The sequence below is a fragment of the Podarcis muralis genome, chromosome 3 (assembly GCF_964188315.1).
Source record: "Podarcis muralis chromosome 3, rPodMur119.hap1.1, whole genome shotgun sequence".
NCBI lineage: Eukaryota > Metazoa > Chordata > Lepidosauria > Squamata > Lacertidae > Podarcis > Podarcis muralis.
In genome coordinates, this window is record NC_135657.1 from 107910842 (window position 1) to 107926467 (window position 15626).

The 15626-nt window shown below is 48.7% G+C and overlaps 1 protein-coding gene across 2 annotated transcripts in view; it reads left to right on the plus strand.

The window, feature by feature from the left end:
• The first annotated feature begins 1298 nt into the window (after positions 1–1298).
• JAG1 (jagged canonical Notch ligand 1) overlaps positions 1299–15626 on the plus strand; it is a 69047-nt gene continuing 54719 nt past the window's right edge. Inside the window, exons 1-2 of one of the 2 annotated variants that reach the window (XM_077926446.1) lie at positions 1299–1660; positions 2407–2712. In XM_077926446.1, the coding sequence (XP_077782572.1) occupies positions 1583–1660; positions 2407–2712 (384 nt within the window). In that variant the 5' untranslated portion in view covers positions 1299–1582. The remainder of the gene's footprint in view (positions 1661–2406; positions 2713–15626) is intronic. The other variant, XM_028722233.2, reaches the window with a different exon arrangement.

Here is a 15626-nt window from a genome sequence, read left to right on the forward strand (position 1 = left end):
GAACAACAAAGCGCCTTAAAGACTAGCAGATTTATTGCAACACGAGCGATCGTGCACTAGATCCCACGTTTGGCACAGGCATATGGAATGCTATCCGGGGCTGGCGGATCACCCAGGCACACGATTATAGCGGCGGGTGGCCCCGGACGGGTGAGGGAAGAGAAGGAACGGATGGGCAACTGAGACCCTCCAAAGTCCGGGGCGTTTCTGCGCAAAGCCAACCCCCCCTCCTGAAACCTCCGTGCACGCGCGTTTGGGTGGCAGCCAGCTTCTTCCGCGAAGGCTTTCCAAAACACGCCCATCTTAGGAGGGCTGCACACCTGACGCCCTCCCCTCCCGTTTTAATTTTATTATTTTTTAAAAAACCTAATTCTTGTCTTCAGCTCCGCAAACACGATCAGCAATACCAAACGCGCTCTCCCAAATTTGCAACAGCAATGATCGAAGGCTTGCTATTAGCCGTCATGGAACCAGAGCGCAAAGGGACCCTCGAGGGTCATCTAGCGCAACCCCCTGCCACGCAAACCCTCCTATTGGCATCACCATCGCGGAACCTAGAGTGGGGGGAAGGGACCCCCCCCCCAATGCCGTGCAGTTCAACCTCCTCCACCCAAGCGGTTCCCCCATCCCGTCTGAAACCACCCCGGACCCTGCTTAGCTTTGCAAACAGACGCGCGGTTTTCTTGCCGCGCGTCAAGCGTTATTAATTCTCCCGCCTCTCTCAAGGCTCCTTGCCCACCTGCTGCGCTTTGCTCCTCACCTCCTGCAACCCTCGCCGCCCCCGTCCCTCCCTCCCCCCCCCCCCCCCAGCCCAGCCCTGCCTTCCCAGGGTTGCTCCACCTCTTGTCACCCTTCCAAGGAAAAAAGGCAAGCCTCTCCAGGGACCCGAGGCGGGGCTGCGGCTTGCCCTTCCACCCTCCCCCTTAATGCATATTAATAGCAACGCATGCGCTGCCTGACGTTTGCGCCCCCCCTTCTCCTCCTCCTCCTGCTGTAGCCATGGGCTAGCAAGCAGCAGCAGCAGCAGCAAGCAGTCAGTTCAGTGGGGCTTGCAGCACGGGCGATCGGATCCCTCCTCCTCTGGCTTCCTTTTTTTTCCCTTTTGGAGGGGGCTGGTTGCGCGCGTGCAAATAGCCGTGGGCCCCCTCCTTTCTCTCCGGAGGGGTGTCGTCTATGTGCGTGTGGCGGGGGGTGGGGAGGGGGGCTCAGCCCGGGTTATTGTGCTGGCCGGGCTGGAGAGAGAGAGAGGGGTTGGCCGGCCAGCTCTGCAAAAGAGAGAAAAGCGAGCGGGCGAGGGGGGTGGGTGGGGGCGCGCGGAATAACCATCGCTAATAAGAAAGGAAGAAAGGAAGGGTGGGGGTTTTTTAAGAGACAGAGGCCAAGGAGAATAAAAGGAGGCTGGGCTGCTTTGCATTGAAGATCGGGGCGCTATTGAAAACCTTTTGAGAAGTGGCGTCTTCCACCCGCGCGCGCTTCCACCGGGAGAGCATATATATATATCTGGGAGCCGGGCAGCGGCTGCAAAGAGCGGCAGCGAGCCGGGGAGCGTCTCTGCGCGAAGGGCACTCTGCAAGCAAGAGGCATGCTTGGCTCAAAGGGACCGCAGCTCACGGACTTCTCCTTACGGCTTCTCCTTGCCCTGTTATGCTTGCGAGTCAAGGTACGTTTTTTGGGCAAGGCTCGGGAGTTGAAGCTCGCTTTTCGCAGGTTTCGGTTTTTTTGGGGTTTTTGGTCTTCCCAAGGAAAGCTTTCGATTGCAGAGCTCCTGCCCGCCTACCCAACCCCCCGCCCCAAGACATTCGCTTTCACCGATTTCCCCACCGCCCCCCTCCAGCTGCATTTTAAAAAAAAATGCTTCTACTATATGTATTTGAATTCGGGGTGATGATTTTTAGGGGGAAGCCAGATTTCCCCGAGGACTTTCCCTTTTTCTCTCCCCCCTATACCGTCAGCGTTCCATTTCTTTTTTCCAGAGGGTTTTGCTTTCTGAAAGCCTCGCAGCAAGCGGACTTTTCCGTGATTGTTTTCAGGAGTGCGTCTGACTTGATTAGAGTTATTCGCTTGAGCTGTGCAAGGCTTTTTCTGCGTGGTGTTCCCTTGCTTCAAGCTAACGACCCTTTAACTCTTTTTGAGCGCTGGGAGGCAAATAGCGACACGATTTCCCTCTGGGAGTAGTCCCTAACATCAGAATTTGGGGGTGGGTAGCAGATAAGGGTTCCTGTTCGCTTTTTAACCTGTTGAATCAAGGAGCAATAGAAGCCTCCCCTTTCATTTTTGCTACACTTGTTAGTGATTTATTTATTTTCTTTAAAATTATATTTATTTACAAGCAACGTGCTAACGCTTCCTTCTCCTCTCTGCTTTCTTTGGGGGAACTTTTTTTTTTTAAATGCAAAAACAAAACAGGTGACCCTAACATCAGGCCAGTTCGAGTTTGAGATCATATCCATGCAAAATGTCAATGGCGAATTGCAGAATGGGAATTGCTGTGACGGGACCCGAAACCCAGCCGATAAGAAATGCACCAGAGATGAATGCGATACTTATTTCAAAGTTTGCCTGAAGGAGTATCAGTCGAGGGTTTCCGCTGGGGGCCCTTGCAGCTTTGGGTCCGGATCTACCCCAGTCGTCGGTGGGAATACCTTCAGTTTGAAATACAATCGGAATAACGAAAGGAACCGGATTGTCCTCCCTTTCAGCTTCGCCTGGCCGGTGAGTGACTTGACTTTTCTGAGAGCATCTTCCTTCTTCCTCGCCTTGCTGTGCATGGGTGCTGGCTGCCTTGCGGTCGCAGGCTTAGAGCCGTCCGGCTAAGCTGCAACACAGCTAGATGGAAAAACCTAAGTGGATTGGGGGGTGGGGGAAAAACCTGTGTGTTACGTGTATATGCAAGTCATCCCCTGTCCCCAGTGTCCCCCCCCCCCGAGAATTTAAAAGGTCAGAAGTTCATGCAATTTATTTATTTTATTGCTCCCCCGCCTATTAGTTCTCATGCCTAGGTGGAGGCAGGAGGGTTGGGCGGGGGGCGGCAGGCCGTGCGTTGGAGACCCCCTTGGTGGAATGCTATGGGGACCCCTCTCGCCCTACCCAATGGCATCTCTGGTGCCTGTGGGAGCTGCTAGCTCTTCCCGGTTGCCAGCTTCCCCGAGAATCCTGTTAGCGTGCTTCCTTCCCCAGCCCAGACCCTGGAGAATCCCTCTGCCTTATGCCTATGCTGCTGCCACCACCATCCTTTCCTTGTTTCCCCTTCTCCTATGAGAGCTTTACGGTTTTGCCTGGCGAGGCAAGAGAGCTGGAACCATCTACCCTTGGCTTGGGTAGCAGTTCCGGACCCTCCACCTGGAAACAAGGGCGTGCACTTGGGAAAGGCGTTGGTCCTTAATCCAGTTGGCTGCAAGTGACCCAGTCTTCAAATGGGTCGCACTTTCACCAAATGCATGTTTGCTTAAGTCACTATTGAGCTCTTGATAATGCTGAAGGAGCCGTGCTGTTTGTCTATGTCTGCCTGCCTGCCTGCCAGCACTGTAAAGCAGGAATCTCTCTTCAGGGGCGTAGCTGGACAGCATCCTTTTAAACTCCGGGCCAGACATGTGGAATCCATCTAAGATCCCTCTTTATGGGTGCTGAGCAGGTCCTAGTTGTGTGAATGGGCAGGGAGAGCTTTTGAAAGAACAGCTTTGGGAGCCCTGCCTCCCTCCCTCTTCTTGAAATAGAGGTCTCCTTCTTTATTGGTCTTCTGGAAGAGGTGCAACTGTTGTCTCCCAAATGAATATTCACGCACTAGATTGCATTTTTCTGATTGGCTCGCAAAGGGAGATCTCAGGAGGATTCAGTGGGAGGGACAGCCAAGTCCCTCCTCCCGTTTCTCTCTTGTGATCCCAGCAACTCGGAGCACAACACAAAATGCTAACCATGTGCTCTTGTGCTGCCTCCTATCTGTCTCTGCTGCAATTATCGGCGCGCACACACATCCTTCTGAGTCTTTCTTTCTTTCTCTTTCTTTTTTTTTTTTTAAAAGATCATTATGATTTAGGGTGAAACTAAGTGCACATATTTAAGAAGATTGCATTACAAAGTACAATAGCGGAGCTCACAAAAGTATTCTCTGTTCGATACTCTGAGCCTTGCTAGTTCGGTTTTGCTTGCAGGGAGATAAAACTGTTATCAAATCTGCCATCAAAGGGATAAAAAAAGCTTAGTGGAAATGTGTGGTATCTGAAGTGCTGCCAATGGCTGTCAACCTTCTCTTAAGAATTCGGCCTCCTTTCTTTCTCTTTTCTCTCTGTGTCTTTGTTGAGGAGCGGGTTCATCCAGGACCCTTTTGGATAGACAAATCTTTTCTTGTGTGTGTGTCATGAAACTGATCTCTTCCCCTCCACCACCAGCCCATAATCCTAAAAGTGACCGGTGCTTCTGTGAAAGCAAACAGCAGATCTGATCCACAAACCCTGAGGCTGCCTTGAGTAAAGATGCAGTCCCTGTGCACAGAGCCATCCTAGGTGTGTTTACTTGGGAGTAAGCCACGCTGAGCAATGGCACTCATGTCCCAGTTTAAGTTGCAGCCCTACACCTGGAAGAAACCTCCATGGAGCCCTGTAGGGTTTGCTTCATAAACCATGCATGCGATTAGGCAGCTGACGTCTCCTCCCTGCACAGCATCCCATCTCTCTCCTTCCCAAAACATTCCACACACCCCCTCAACACCCGTCTGCTTTTTTTATGGCATGTCTGCATATCCGGTGAGTCAGGCATGAGTAAATCCTATGGTGATCTTGTCCTGCCAGGTAATTCCACCAGGTGTGCTTCTCAGGCTGCTACCTATTGATTCTCACATAATCTCCTGCCATCTACAGCACTGGGATCCTAACTCTTGTGTGTGTGAATGGAATAATGCTATAAGCAGCTGTAGGTTAGCAGAAGACTCCTTCAAGGAATCCGATTCCAATAAAAAGCTGTGTTTTGAGTGTGGACAAGCCCTGCACTTTCCGTAGGAATATATCGTATGGGTTTCCTTCTCACCTTTGTGCACAAAAAAATCCACCTGGCTGGACCCAAGGTGCTTTTATGACGAAATTCCTAGTTTCCATTAGCTCAGTTGGTTTGGAGTGACCTGCCTTCTTCCTCAAGGTTCTCATGGCATCTTTTGTTCGTTGTTTTGTGGTAGGAATGACACACCCCAGATCCGATGCAAGCATATGTTCCAGGCTGTGTTATCTCCAAAGGCAACCCTGAGCTCCCTAGCTAAGCAGTCACTGCTGAGACTTGGGTTAATTCTCTATTCTGGTCTCCTTTCAACTGAGGATGAGCCAGTTGGTCCTCAGCTTTTCCTTGCTTGGTGCAAACTGAGCAGTCCTGTTGGAAGCTGTTAATTTCAGATTTGCCTCCTAACTTAGTTGGCAATTGGCAAATTAAATAAATAAATAAAAAATCTGGCTAGCTGTTAACTTTTCAAGGCTCTCCTTTTAAAATAAAATAAATACAGGCCCACATTTAAAAAGGTCCCCACATCTTCTCTTTGCCAGGAAGTGTTATCCACATGCTTTCTGTCAAGAAATAGTTCTAAAACATTGCTTTGTGAGTGAAAAGCCCTTTAGGTCTCTTCCTTCTACAGACCCTGTAATCCATGCTGGATAGAATCTATACTTCCTCAAGTAAATCAAAACGTGTGTGTGTGTGTGTGTGTGTGTGTGTGTGTGTGTGTATATATATATATTATATATATATATATATATATATATAGTGTAGATTCTAACCTGCATGGTTTCTGCTCCATTTAACATACACACAGTTAACTACGTACATGTGTAATTAAATGAAGTAGAGAGTAGGATTTAGAGTTTTGTTATTAAAACTTTCCCCCTGCCCAGCCTAGGTTTTTATGTAACCCTCATGAGTAATGGCTGTGGCGATGGAGGGCTGTAAATTTCCTTTTTTTTTTTTTAAGAAAGAGGTTGGAGGTTTGAATAGGTTGCTAGGAAACGGGGCAGCGAACCAGCATGAAGGAAAGAAAGGAGCCATCATCCACAAGGCTGCACCTGCACCAACTGCTGAAATGATACAGAAAAATGCGATCGCATATTTTTGAAAGAAGCGTGACCTGCACTTTAGCCAATGGATATTTGCGGAGTAAGCCTTTGTGTGTGTGTTTCCCATAAGGAGGCCTGCTCCACACACCTCAGGAAACCCCTTGTTTTATTGCAGTGGCATGCCTTTGTTTAAAGCCCTCTCCCACACAATGCCAATGGCTTAATCTATGATCTGTTTTGATACCCTGAAATGCTTTCCAGTGCGTGACTTTTCTTTGTTTCACTTAAGTCAGCCTCCATTATTCATTAAATAGGACGGTGAGAATTTCGTGTTTTCTCTCTTCGTAAGACACCCCCCCACCCCCCCACCCCGGTGTTCAGGCAAGCCAGGAACATTGTATAGGTCAGAGCTGGCATTTTTTCCAATGCATATTCAAAATTCGACCCCCCCCCTCCAAAAACCCCCACGTTTACATGGTGACCTTGCAGTTTACAAATATAAGGCACCTTAATTGCTTATTTATGAGTCACGTTTGTTGGCTGCCTGCTGAGGTGCTAAAATATCTTAAGTGCTTTGTTGCAAATGGTTGTTGTTGTTTTTTTAATACAAGTTTTGAATCTCCTGGTTGTGTGCCTTACACCCTTGGGCTGGAAAAGCGCTAGCAGCAGCAGCAGCCAGCTCTTCAACTAAACCATAATCCCGTTCCAAAGATGTTTGCTGGCTTGCTGCTAAGGCTGACTTCTGTTTTAGGATCTGCTGTTGAGGAAAAGCAAAAAAAATCTTGCTGAGTTATGCCAGGCTTTTTCTTTGTAGACAGCCCTTCCCCAAAGGCCTTTTGTCTGGATCTATCAAAGGGTCTCTGACCTGGGGAGGCGAAAAACTGCTATCAGATTATCGTTGAGCCTGTGAGAGGACTTCAACTTTCCGAAAGTGAAATGTGTGACAACAAACAAAGAATTAGAGGAAACTTGCATTTGGTAGAAGGACTGAGTGCATCATGGGAACAGAACGTGAAATGTGTGGTATTTTTAATGGGGGGGGGGGGCGGACTACAGCGGAGCAGATAATTGTTTGCATTAAGTGTTTGAAAAGTAACCAATTCTCCCAGCCTTGGGTTGCAACCCATTGGGTGAGGCTGGTATTCTGAAGTGGAGTGCATATACTTCAAGCGGTCGGACTGTGACAATATTTTTACATCCATTGCCATGAGCTTGCATTGGAATATATGAGTCTTGTAAGTTGGCTCCTTTCTCAGATCCTTCCGCAGCAAAAGCAGAGGGCCGAATTGTGCCAATCCTAAACGTGCTTATTGGGAGCAAAGTTCCACTTTGTTCAGTAGGGCTTGCTCCCTTGCAAGTGTGTGTTTAGGATTGCGGCCTAAGTGTACCTAACTCTGCGTAGGATCCGCCTCTTAGCTTGGGAGCAGCTTCCAAGTAACTTTCTTGAATTACTGTGTTTTATTCTTGGAGAAACGAGGCCAGGCTGTGATTCTGTTAACTTTAAAAAGAGTCAATTCCAGGGGACGTTTCTGTTTGATCAGGCAGAAGTCCCATAAATCTTCTCGTTCCTGATTGCTCCAGTGGTGACTCACCGTCTTAGCAAAATAAAGCCATGCATTTTTAGACTTGCTGCTTTGTTCCATGACCAAGAGGTTTTTATTTCCCCAAAGAAGGTGCTTATCTGCGCTCTTGCGAGTGAATGGATCGAGGAGCCGGGACATGTATTTGGGGATAGATCTAGGCCAAGCTGCAGTGCAGGGATCTTAATAGTGTGTCCCAGAAGGCATTCCCTGAAATGGTTAAAGGGGCTCAAGTGAATTGGGACATTGTCCCTTCCAACTCAGCTCTTCTCCAGGTAAATGAGTCTGGAGAAGGGGGGAAAACATCTTGTTCAGGCTTGCTGGATGCAAACCTGACTCTCTGCTTGACTGACTGCTAGGTATTCTGTCTATTAACCTTGTCACCTTGTTGTAACTGGTGCGTTTAATTATCAAAAGCGATGCTTTAAACAGGTAGAGAGGCTAAATGCTGAGAATAGCGGGTAATCTCCTTGCTGCTGAGGGGTTTAAACTGCCCACTGACATCCTGGCCTTGCAACGTTTTCTCTGGGTGGCGAGGGGGATGGGAGCGAAGCTTCTGGAGGAGAAGGCCGTCTGGCAATGGGATAAGGGGAGATGGTTTTTCAGGGTTTTTTTTTAATAGTGATCGGCTATTGAGCCCCTTTGCAGCTGGGGGCTTCTTTGCAAGAGCTGATGAAAAACGAGGCACCCCAATTCCTTCTTAAAATTAAAGCCTTTCCCCCCGGGGAAAAAGACCCCACCCTCTTCCTTTTTGTTCGAAACATACCAGTTTGGTCATTGGAGTAATTGTAGTCCGACCACCCAGACGGAGGCAGTGGTGGCTAATATTAACCAATGACAATAATGTGGCCATCCTGACTGCAGGCAGGATTACAGAGCATAATGGGGCCTGTCCAAAAATAATGCTGGGACAGGGCAAGCAACAGGAAGCAGCAGTAGACTCGGTGTAGCTTGGCTCCCGGACAAACCATGGACTTGCTTTGCACAATGGCTGCTTCAGCACATCAGGCGTTTGCAGGATAGTCATTATTCCAGCAGGCTTGCCAGGACACTCATCGGCTCGCGTTATGAGAGGCAGCGAGCATGCGCACTCAAAAATAATGCTTAGGAAAAGTGGTGTCCTCTTTCTCCGGTTTCAGTGAGTGCTTGGTCCTAAGGGCAAGGTGAAGGGAAAGACTCTCTTCTGAAGTGGGGAAGGGAAAGGCACACTTAAGTTGCTCTCTTTCTTGGACGACATGAAGCACCATAAGGATCCATTCTTTAAATACAGTGGTACCTTGGTTCTTAATCGTAATCTGTTCCAAAACCAAAGCGTTCCAAAACCAAGGTGCGCTTTCCCATAGACAGTAATGCAAAACAGATTAATCTGTTCCAGACTTTTAAAAACAACCCCTAAAACAGCAATTTAACATGAAATTTACTATCTAAGAAGACCATTGATCCATAAAATGAAAGCAATAATCAATGTAAAAAGGTAAAGGGACCCCTAACCATTAGGTCCAGTCGCCGACGACTCTGGGGTTGTGGTGCTCATCTCGCTTTATTGGCCGAGGGAGCCGGCGTACAGCTTCCGGGTCATGTGGCCAGCATGACTAAGCTGCTTCTGGCGAACCAGAGCAGCGCACAGAAACACCGTTTACCCTCCCACCGGAGTGGTACCTATTTATCTACTTGCACTTTGATGTGCTTTCGAACTGCTAGGTTGGCAGGAGCAGGGACCGAGCAACGGGAACTCACCCCGTCACGGGGATTCGAACTGCCGACCTTCTGATCGGCAAGTCCTAGGCTCTGTAGTTTAACCCACAGCGCCACCCGCTTCCCTAATAATCAATGTACTGTACTATTAAATGAATAAGATAGTATTGTAGATGATAAAAATTAATTTTTTTCTTACCTGCATTGATGAGAGTCATTGTTTGGATGGGGGGCTTTTATCCATTTCCGCAGTCACACAATCAATCAATTAGTAGCTGAACTGGGTTCCACTCAGTCACAAAAACAAATGAACCAAAAAGAGCCTCTAAAACAAAAACCGTAAAATAAATAGCAAAAACAAAAGCGCAAAACTTAATCCCTTCCCGAAGTCCATTTGGCTTCCGAAATGCTCGATAACCAAGGCTCAGCTTCTGATTGGTGCAAGCGACCCAGAAACAATAGTCAACAGCCGCATCAGACGTTCGGCTTCTGAGAATCGTTCAAAAACCGGAACACTTCCGGGTTTTCAGCATTTGAGAACCAAGGTACTACTGTATTGCTTCCCCCCCTCCAAAGGCCTTTGTAGGTCTGTGTCTGTGTTCCTTCCTTATCCCCAATTGCTGCCTTGGCGGTGCAATTCCTCAAGTTCTGTGTACTTGCCCCTCTTGGTGGGTGTCATGTGATCTGGGAACAAACACGCATTGCTGGGGGTTGGGCTCGATGACCTTCAGGGCCCCTCCTGACTCGGCAGTTCTGTAATGCCATGGGGCAAAGTGTTCAGCTGTTTGTGTGCTTTCTCTCCTTGTTCTCCAGGCCCGAGGGACCTAGAGGATTGCCATCCGCACTGTGTTTTAACCAAATGTCTTCACCTTGGCACTATGGGAAGTTGAGTGAGAACCGGTCCGAACACAGGCTGCTCTGGGTTGAGGGCAATGGGTTGAGAATCTGAAGCTGCCCTGCAGCCAGATTTCCATTGGGATCTTCTGATCCTTGTAGGTGCTGAAACAGGGGGTTGTGGATGCAGGAAAGAAAGCCTTCAGAGCTTCTTTTCCCTCTGTCTTTTCCAGGTTATTATGTTCAAGTAGTCCTCCACGTGGGGCAGTAGCACAACAGGTTTCAACTCACTGGTTCGCTTTTCTGTCCCCGAACGAGGAAACGAATACTCTTGTGATTTGGCACACGACCCTAACTATAGGCATGAAGCAGAAGGATTGGCCAGGACCGCAGTTAACCCTTTCGGCTTGTCCTTTGCTGGAGATGCGTTCAAGGTCAAAAGAGGCGCTCTGCTCTGTATTGTCCTTGTCAGGGAATGGGCTTCTGCACATGACTCTCCTACTTCCTTCCGCCTTGTGAGAGCAGGTGTGCAAGATGCACTCGAACAAAAACCTTGTAACGGTAGCCAACCTATGGGTAGCTTGTTTCCACCCAAGGAGTTTGGGCACATCCATTTTTGTCCCTTTAAGATTCCATCTGGGCTTTGGGTCTCCTTCAATGTTCTATCTCAGAATAGAGGCCCAAACTGGATATCAATAGCATGGTTTCTAACCGCATAGGGTTGGTTTGTTTTAATTAAATATGGGGCACAGCGCCCCCACCACCCCATTTTAATTGGGGCTACACTGAATCGGAGGTCTTCAGCCCTGATCCCAACATACACAGAGAGAGCACTTCTATGAAGCTTGGGATGAGGTTGAAGTTCTCATTGGCCCAGTGGGAGACTTTTTCCTTAGGGGTCAGGAATCTGTGCCCCCCACCACTCTGTCCAGGTTGTTGGACTCCATCTTCCATCGGCACAAGCCAGCATGGCCAGGGGTCTGTTGTGATGGGAGTTCTTGTACTCCACAACGCCCAGAAGATTCCCCATCCGTGATCTCAGCCTTATAGGGAAGGATCCTCATTGAGGTTGTGGCAGGGGAAGGAAGGGTTAAAACTCCCCATGTGGTGTGGCCCTGCGGAAATGCCCCCTCCCCACAAATAATGGACATGTTGAGCTGTTAAAGTGATACCTGGCTTGGTCCAGAGGTGGGACCAGGAGGGGAAGAATTAGTCAGCATGCCTGACCTTGCTCCTTCTCCCAAGTTTGGGGGAGAGGGCGCCTGGTGCACAGAGCGGACGTGTGTTTGCATGTAACACACTTATGCTCTAAAACAACAACAACAAAGCCCTCCTGTACTCTTTTTCGGTCAAGAAGCCCAATTCAAAGAGTGCAAAATGTTGTCTCTGCTGGAAAGCAGTTTTGGGGAGTGCGCTCCTGATTGCGGATTGCTTTAGCTGGTTATTCGGGTTCCCATCTGCACGATACCTGCAAAACAGGACCGCGCCGTAAACAGTCACGACTTGCCCCAAAGCATCCTGGGAACTGTTGCTTCCTGAGGGGGCGGAGGTCTGTCGGGAGACCCCTATTCCCCTTGCAGAGCTGTGGTTCCCAGCACTCCCTGCAGAAGAGAGATCGATCCTTAAATCCTGATAGGAATTCTCGATCTGTGAAGGGAATGGGGGTCTCCTTACAACTCTCGGCATCTGTAGCAAAACCATAGCGAACCACTTTTAGGATTCTTTGACGGTAGTCATGCTGGTTAGTGTCTGATGGGAGCTGGAGGAGGAGGTTGAAGAGAACTAGGAGAACTAGTAAGGCTGCAAGGTGGGATAGGTAAAGGTAAAGGGACCCCTGACCATTAGGTCCAGTCGTGACCGACTCTGGGGTTGCGGCGCTCATCTCACTTTATTGGCCGAGGGAGCCGGCGTACAGCTTCCGGGTCATGTGGCCAGCATGACTAAGCCGCTTCTGGCGAACCAGAGCAGAGCACGGAAACGCCATTTACCTTCCCGCCAGAGTGGTACCTATTTATCTACTTGCACTTTTGGGGGGGTGCTTTCGAACTGCTAGGTTGCCAGGAGCAGGGACCGAGCAATGGGAGCTCACCCCATCGCAGGGATTCGAACCGCTGACCTTCTGATCGGCAAGTCCTAGGCTCTGTGGTTTAACCCACAGCGCCACCCAGGATACGAAACCCCTTAAATACAGGGGAACCTCAGAAGCTGAATGCCTTTGAACTCGAATGTTTCAGCTCCGAACGATAGAAACCCGGAAGTGATTGTTCCAGTTTTAGAAGGATTTTTGGAAGCTGAACTTCCTTTGTGGCTTCCGCGGCTCCTGATTGGCTGCAGGATGCTTCTGCAGCCAATCAGAAGCCCTGCCTTGGTTTTCGAACTGTTCCGAAAACCAAGGTACGGCTGTATAGGGATTTCTTGCTGCATTGAGTGTTGCAGCAGAATGCATTGTTCTGAGGCACTTTTAAACGCTTGGTCCCAAGTCGTGGGAGAGCCGATCTGGCTGAGAGCTAGTCAATCCAGACTTGCCGCATGTTGATGCTGCGTCACCCAGCGTGAGCCAGACTTGAACTCGGGACCTTCAGATAAAATCTGAGTCACAAAGTACAGTAAGGCATTCTGGCTCTTTGCTGAGGGGAAACAAAACAAGGGTGAGGTGCGTGGGAATGCGAACCACAGTCAGCGAGAGTTGGAGTCGAATCCTTTCTTTTCCCAGGCTTGTGGAATGCAGTTTGGGCCACAGAGATCTCTTTACCAGTTGCGGAAAGGGGGAACGCTGCAAAATGACTTGAGAAGGGAGGTTTTGGATTTGAGCAGGTGCATTGAGCTTGTTTCCTATGGGGAGTCCTAAAACCTTTCAATTGGATGTGAAATCTCGTGCAACTGATTGTGGATCAATATAGTCTTTTGTTTTCAAATGGTACCCAACCCAAATGTTTCTAACATTTTGGGCAGGAACCAGGGGCACTCTTTTCTGAAAGGCCTCCACAATCACTTGGCCAGAATTTGCAAGTCCTCTTAAATTGCTGCCTCTTTAGGTTTGCCTAGGTTTGGCATGGCCAGTGATCAGGAATTATGGGAGTTGTAGTCCAAGCACATCTGTAGATTCACAGATTTTCCCCACTCCTGGTCTGGGGCCTGAAAGTTCTCACCTGTAATCTGATCACATGCTTAGCATAATCCTTTCCTTTTCCCCACACCTGGGAGTGTGTGGTTAGCTACCAACAATGCCCGTGAAAACCCAATGAGGATATCAGTGTGTGGGAGAGGCTAGGATTGTGTAGTTAAAAAAACCCCAACCTGTTACCACTTTAACAGCCATACTTTGCTCTTTTAAAGGAGATCTTATTAGTAGTTTTTTGTTTCAATTTTGTGGTGGACTCCATTAGTTCTGCTCTGCTGTGGCCAGCTTTTACATCTGAGATGGGGAACCTGTGTTCCTCCAGATTCTTCTAAACTACAAGTTCCATCATGTCAACTCATTTGCCATGCTAGCTGGGGCTGCTGGGCATTGGAGTCCAATGACAAATGGAGGGCCACAGACTAGCTGTCTCATTCCTATGCTGCCCCTGTATTGCTGTGTCCAGCATGAATTACTATAATTAATATTAATAATAATAATATTTCTACCCCGCCCATCTGGCTGTGTTGCCACTCTGCGTAGCTTCCAACACAACAACAACAACAACAACAACTAAATAAATAATTGTAACAATCAGATCCTATATAAAAAGTCACAATAACTTTAAAATAAACAACTTAAATCAAATAAAGCAATATTCAACAATCCATTGGAATCCATTAGCAAACAGCAACAGAAGTGCAGCTTCTTCTGTGATTTTCCCCAATGCCTTTTTCTGCACATCTTGTCCTGGCAAACACATTTTGCATCACATTATGAATTAGCGACACAGGGCGAGGTCTGCTGGTGATATGGGGCTGCGGTGATGTGGTCTGGTGCTGCTGGTGGTTTGGCAGGGTTGTGGCAGAAGCAGGCAGTGTTGCAAGGGGAGCGCGGTGCTCCCTGCATCATGATCCGTTATCATAGCAAAGAAAGGCGGCTTTGCATCTTGATCCAGGTAAACCTGCCCTGCCATGAAAGGGATGCAGAGAGGATTGGAGAAACAGGTCCCTGGGGGCCCTCAACAGATTTTGTCACCCGTTCCTTAACCAGTATGTGTGCGGAGGCAGCAGTTCTTAGGTCTGATTAGGTTGCTCCGTCTCTGCTACTGGTGTGAGCTCATATGCAACACACACACACCCTCCCAGTGTTGGAAATTCGCCAGGTGCATTTTGCACCTGGCTCTTGCGACCAAGTGAAGATGCTCAGCTGTCAGGATGGTACCTGATGTCTCCACCATCTCAAGGTCTTTGCCTGAGGATCCTAGGATCTGGCCTGTTTTCACGCACAAGCTACGCTTCCTGTAAAATTCTGTCCGTTGTATGTTATCTGCGCGGTCGGAATGAATTTCGGGAAGCAGAAGGTCGTGTTCGAAAAATGTGACTTTTGAGCCGTCTGGCCCCAAATGGCAACTAGGCTTTCTGTTTTGGCGACTGTAACTCTGGTTTAAGGAGCTATTTGGCACCCAGATTGCATATCTGGGATCTGCTGCCCCGTGGATCCTGCAGCCTGAGGCGGTCACCTCACCTTGCCACTGGGTTGCTCCATCCATGCTCATGTGTGTGAGCTCATATGTCATGCAGAGATCCTCCACATGGAAAGCAACGAGTTGGAGAGAAGGATTCTCCGAGATCTAGTCTGCTATGTGGAAGTTATTTTTGTTGGTGGTTCTTTCGACCATTCGCAGCCTAAAGTGGTGCAGCTTAGACAGAGGTTGGCATATCTTTTGGGATTGTCATATCAAGATATACATGGGCAGCCTGTGCACACACAGACAGTGAAAGGATAGGGGCACTTGTGGCCCTCTGGGGGCTGTTGGACTTCAGTCAGCCCCAGCCAGCAAGACCAATGGTCAGGGATGATGGGAGATGTTGCCCAGTAACACCAGGAGGGCCACACGATGGTGAGCTGCTTTGAACTCGAAGGACGTTGTCGGAAAGACGGGGTACATAATTAAATTTAATCAGATAGAAAAGCAAGTTCCCCGCCCACGGTTTTGCAGCATGCAAAAACAAACCGGTGCAGGTGTAACCATCCATTGCATGAACTCCCTGATGCCACGTGGGTTGTTGCTAGTGTTAGAAACTTGGGTATAAAAGCTAGGGGCCAAATGGCTTCTTAGCCCAAGGGTACAGTCCCCAAAATGGAATACAGTGGTACCTCGGGTTACATACGCTTCAGGTTACATACGCTTGCGGTGACAGACTCCGCTAACCCAGAAATAGTGCTTCAGGTTAAGAACTTTGCTTCAGGATAAGAACAGAAATCGTGCTCTGGTGGTGCAGCGGCAGCAGGAGGCCCCATTAGCTAAAGTGGTGCTTCAGGTTAAGAACAGTTTCAGGTTAAGAACAGACCTCCAGAACGAATTAATCA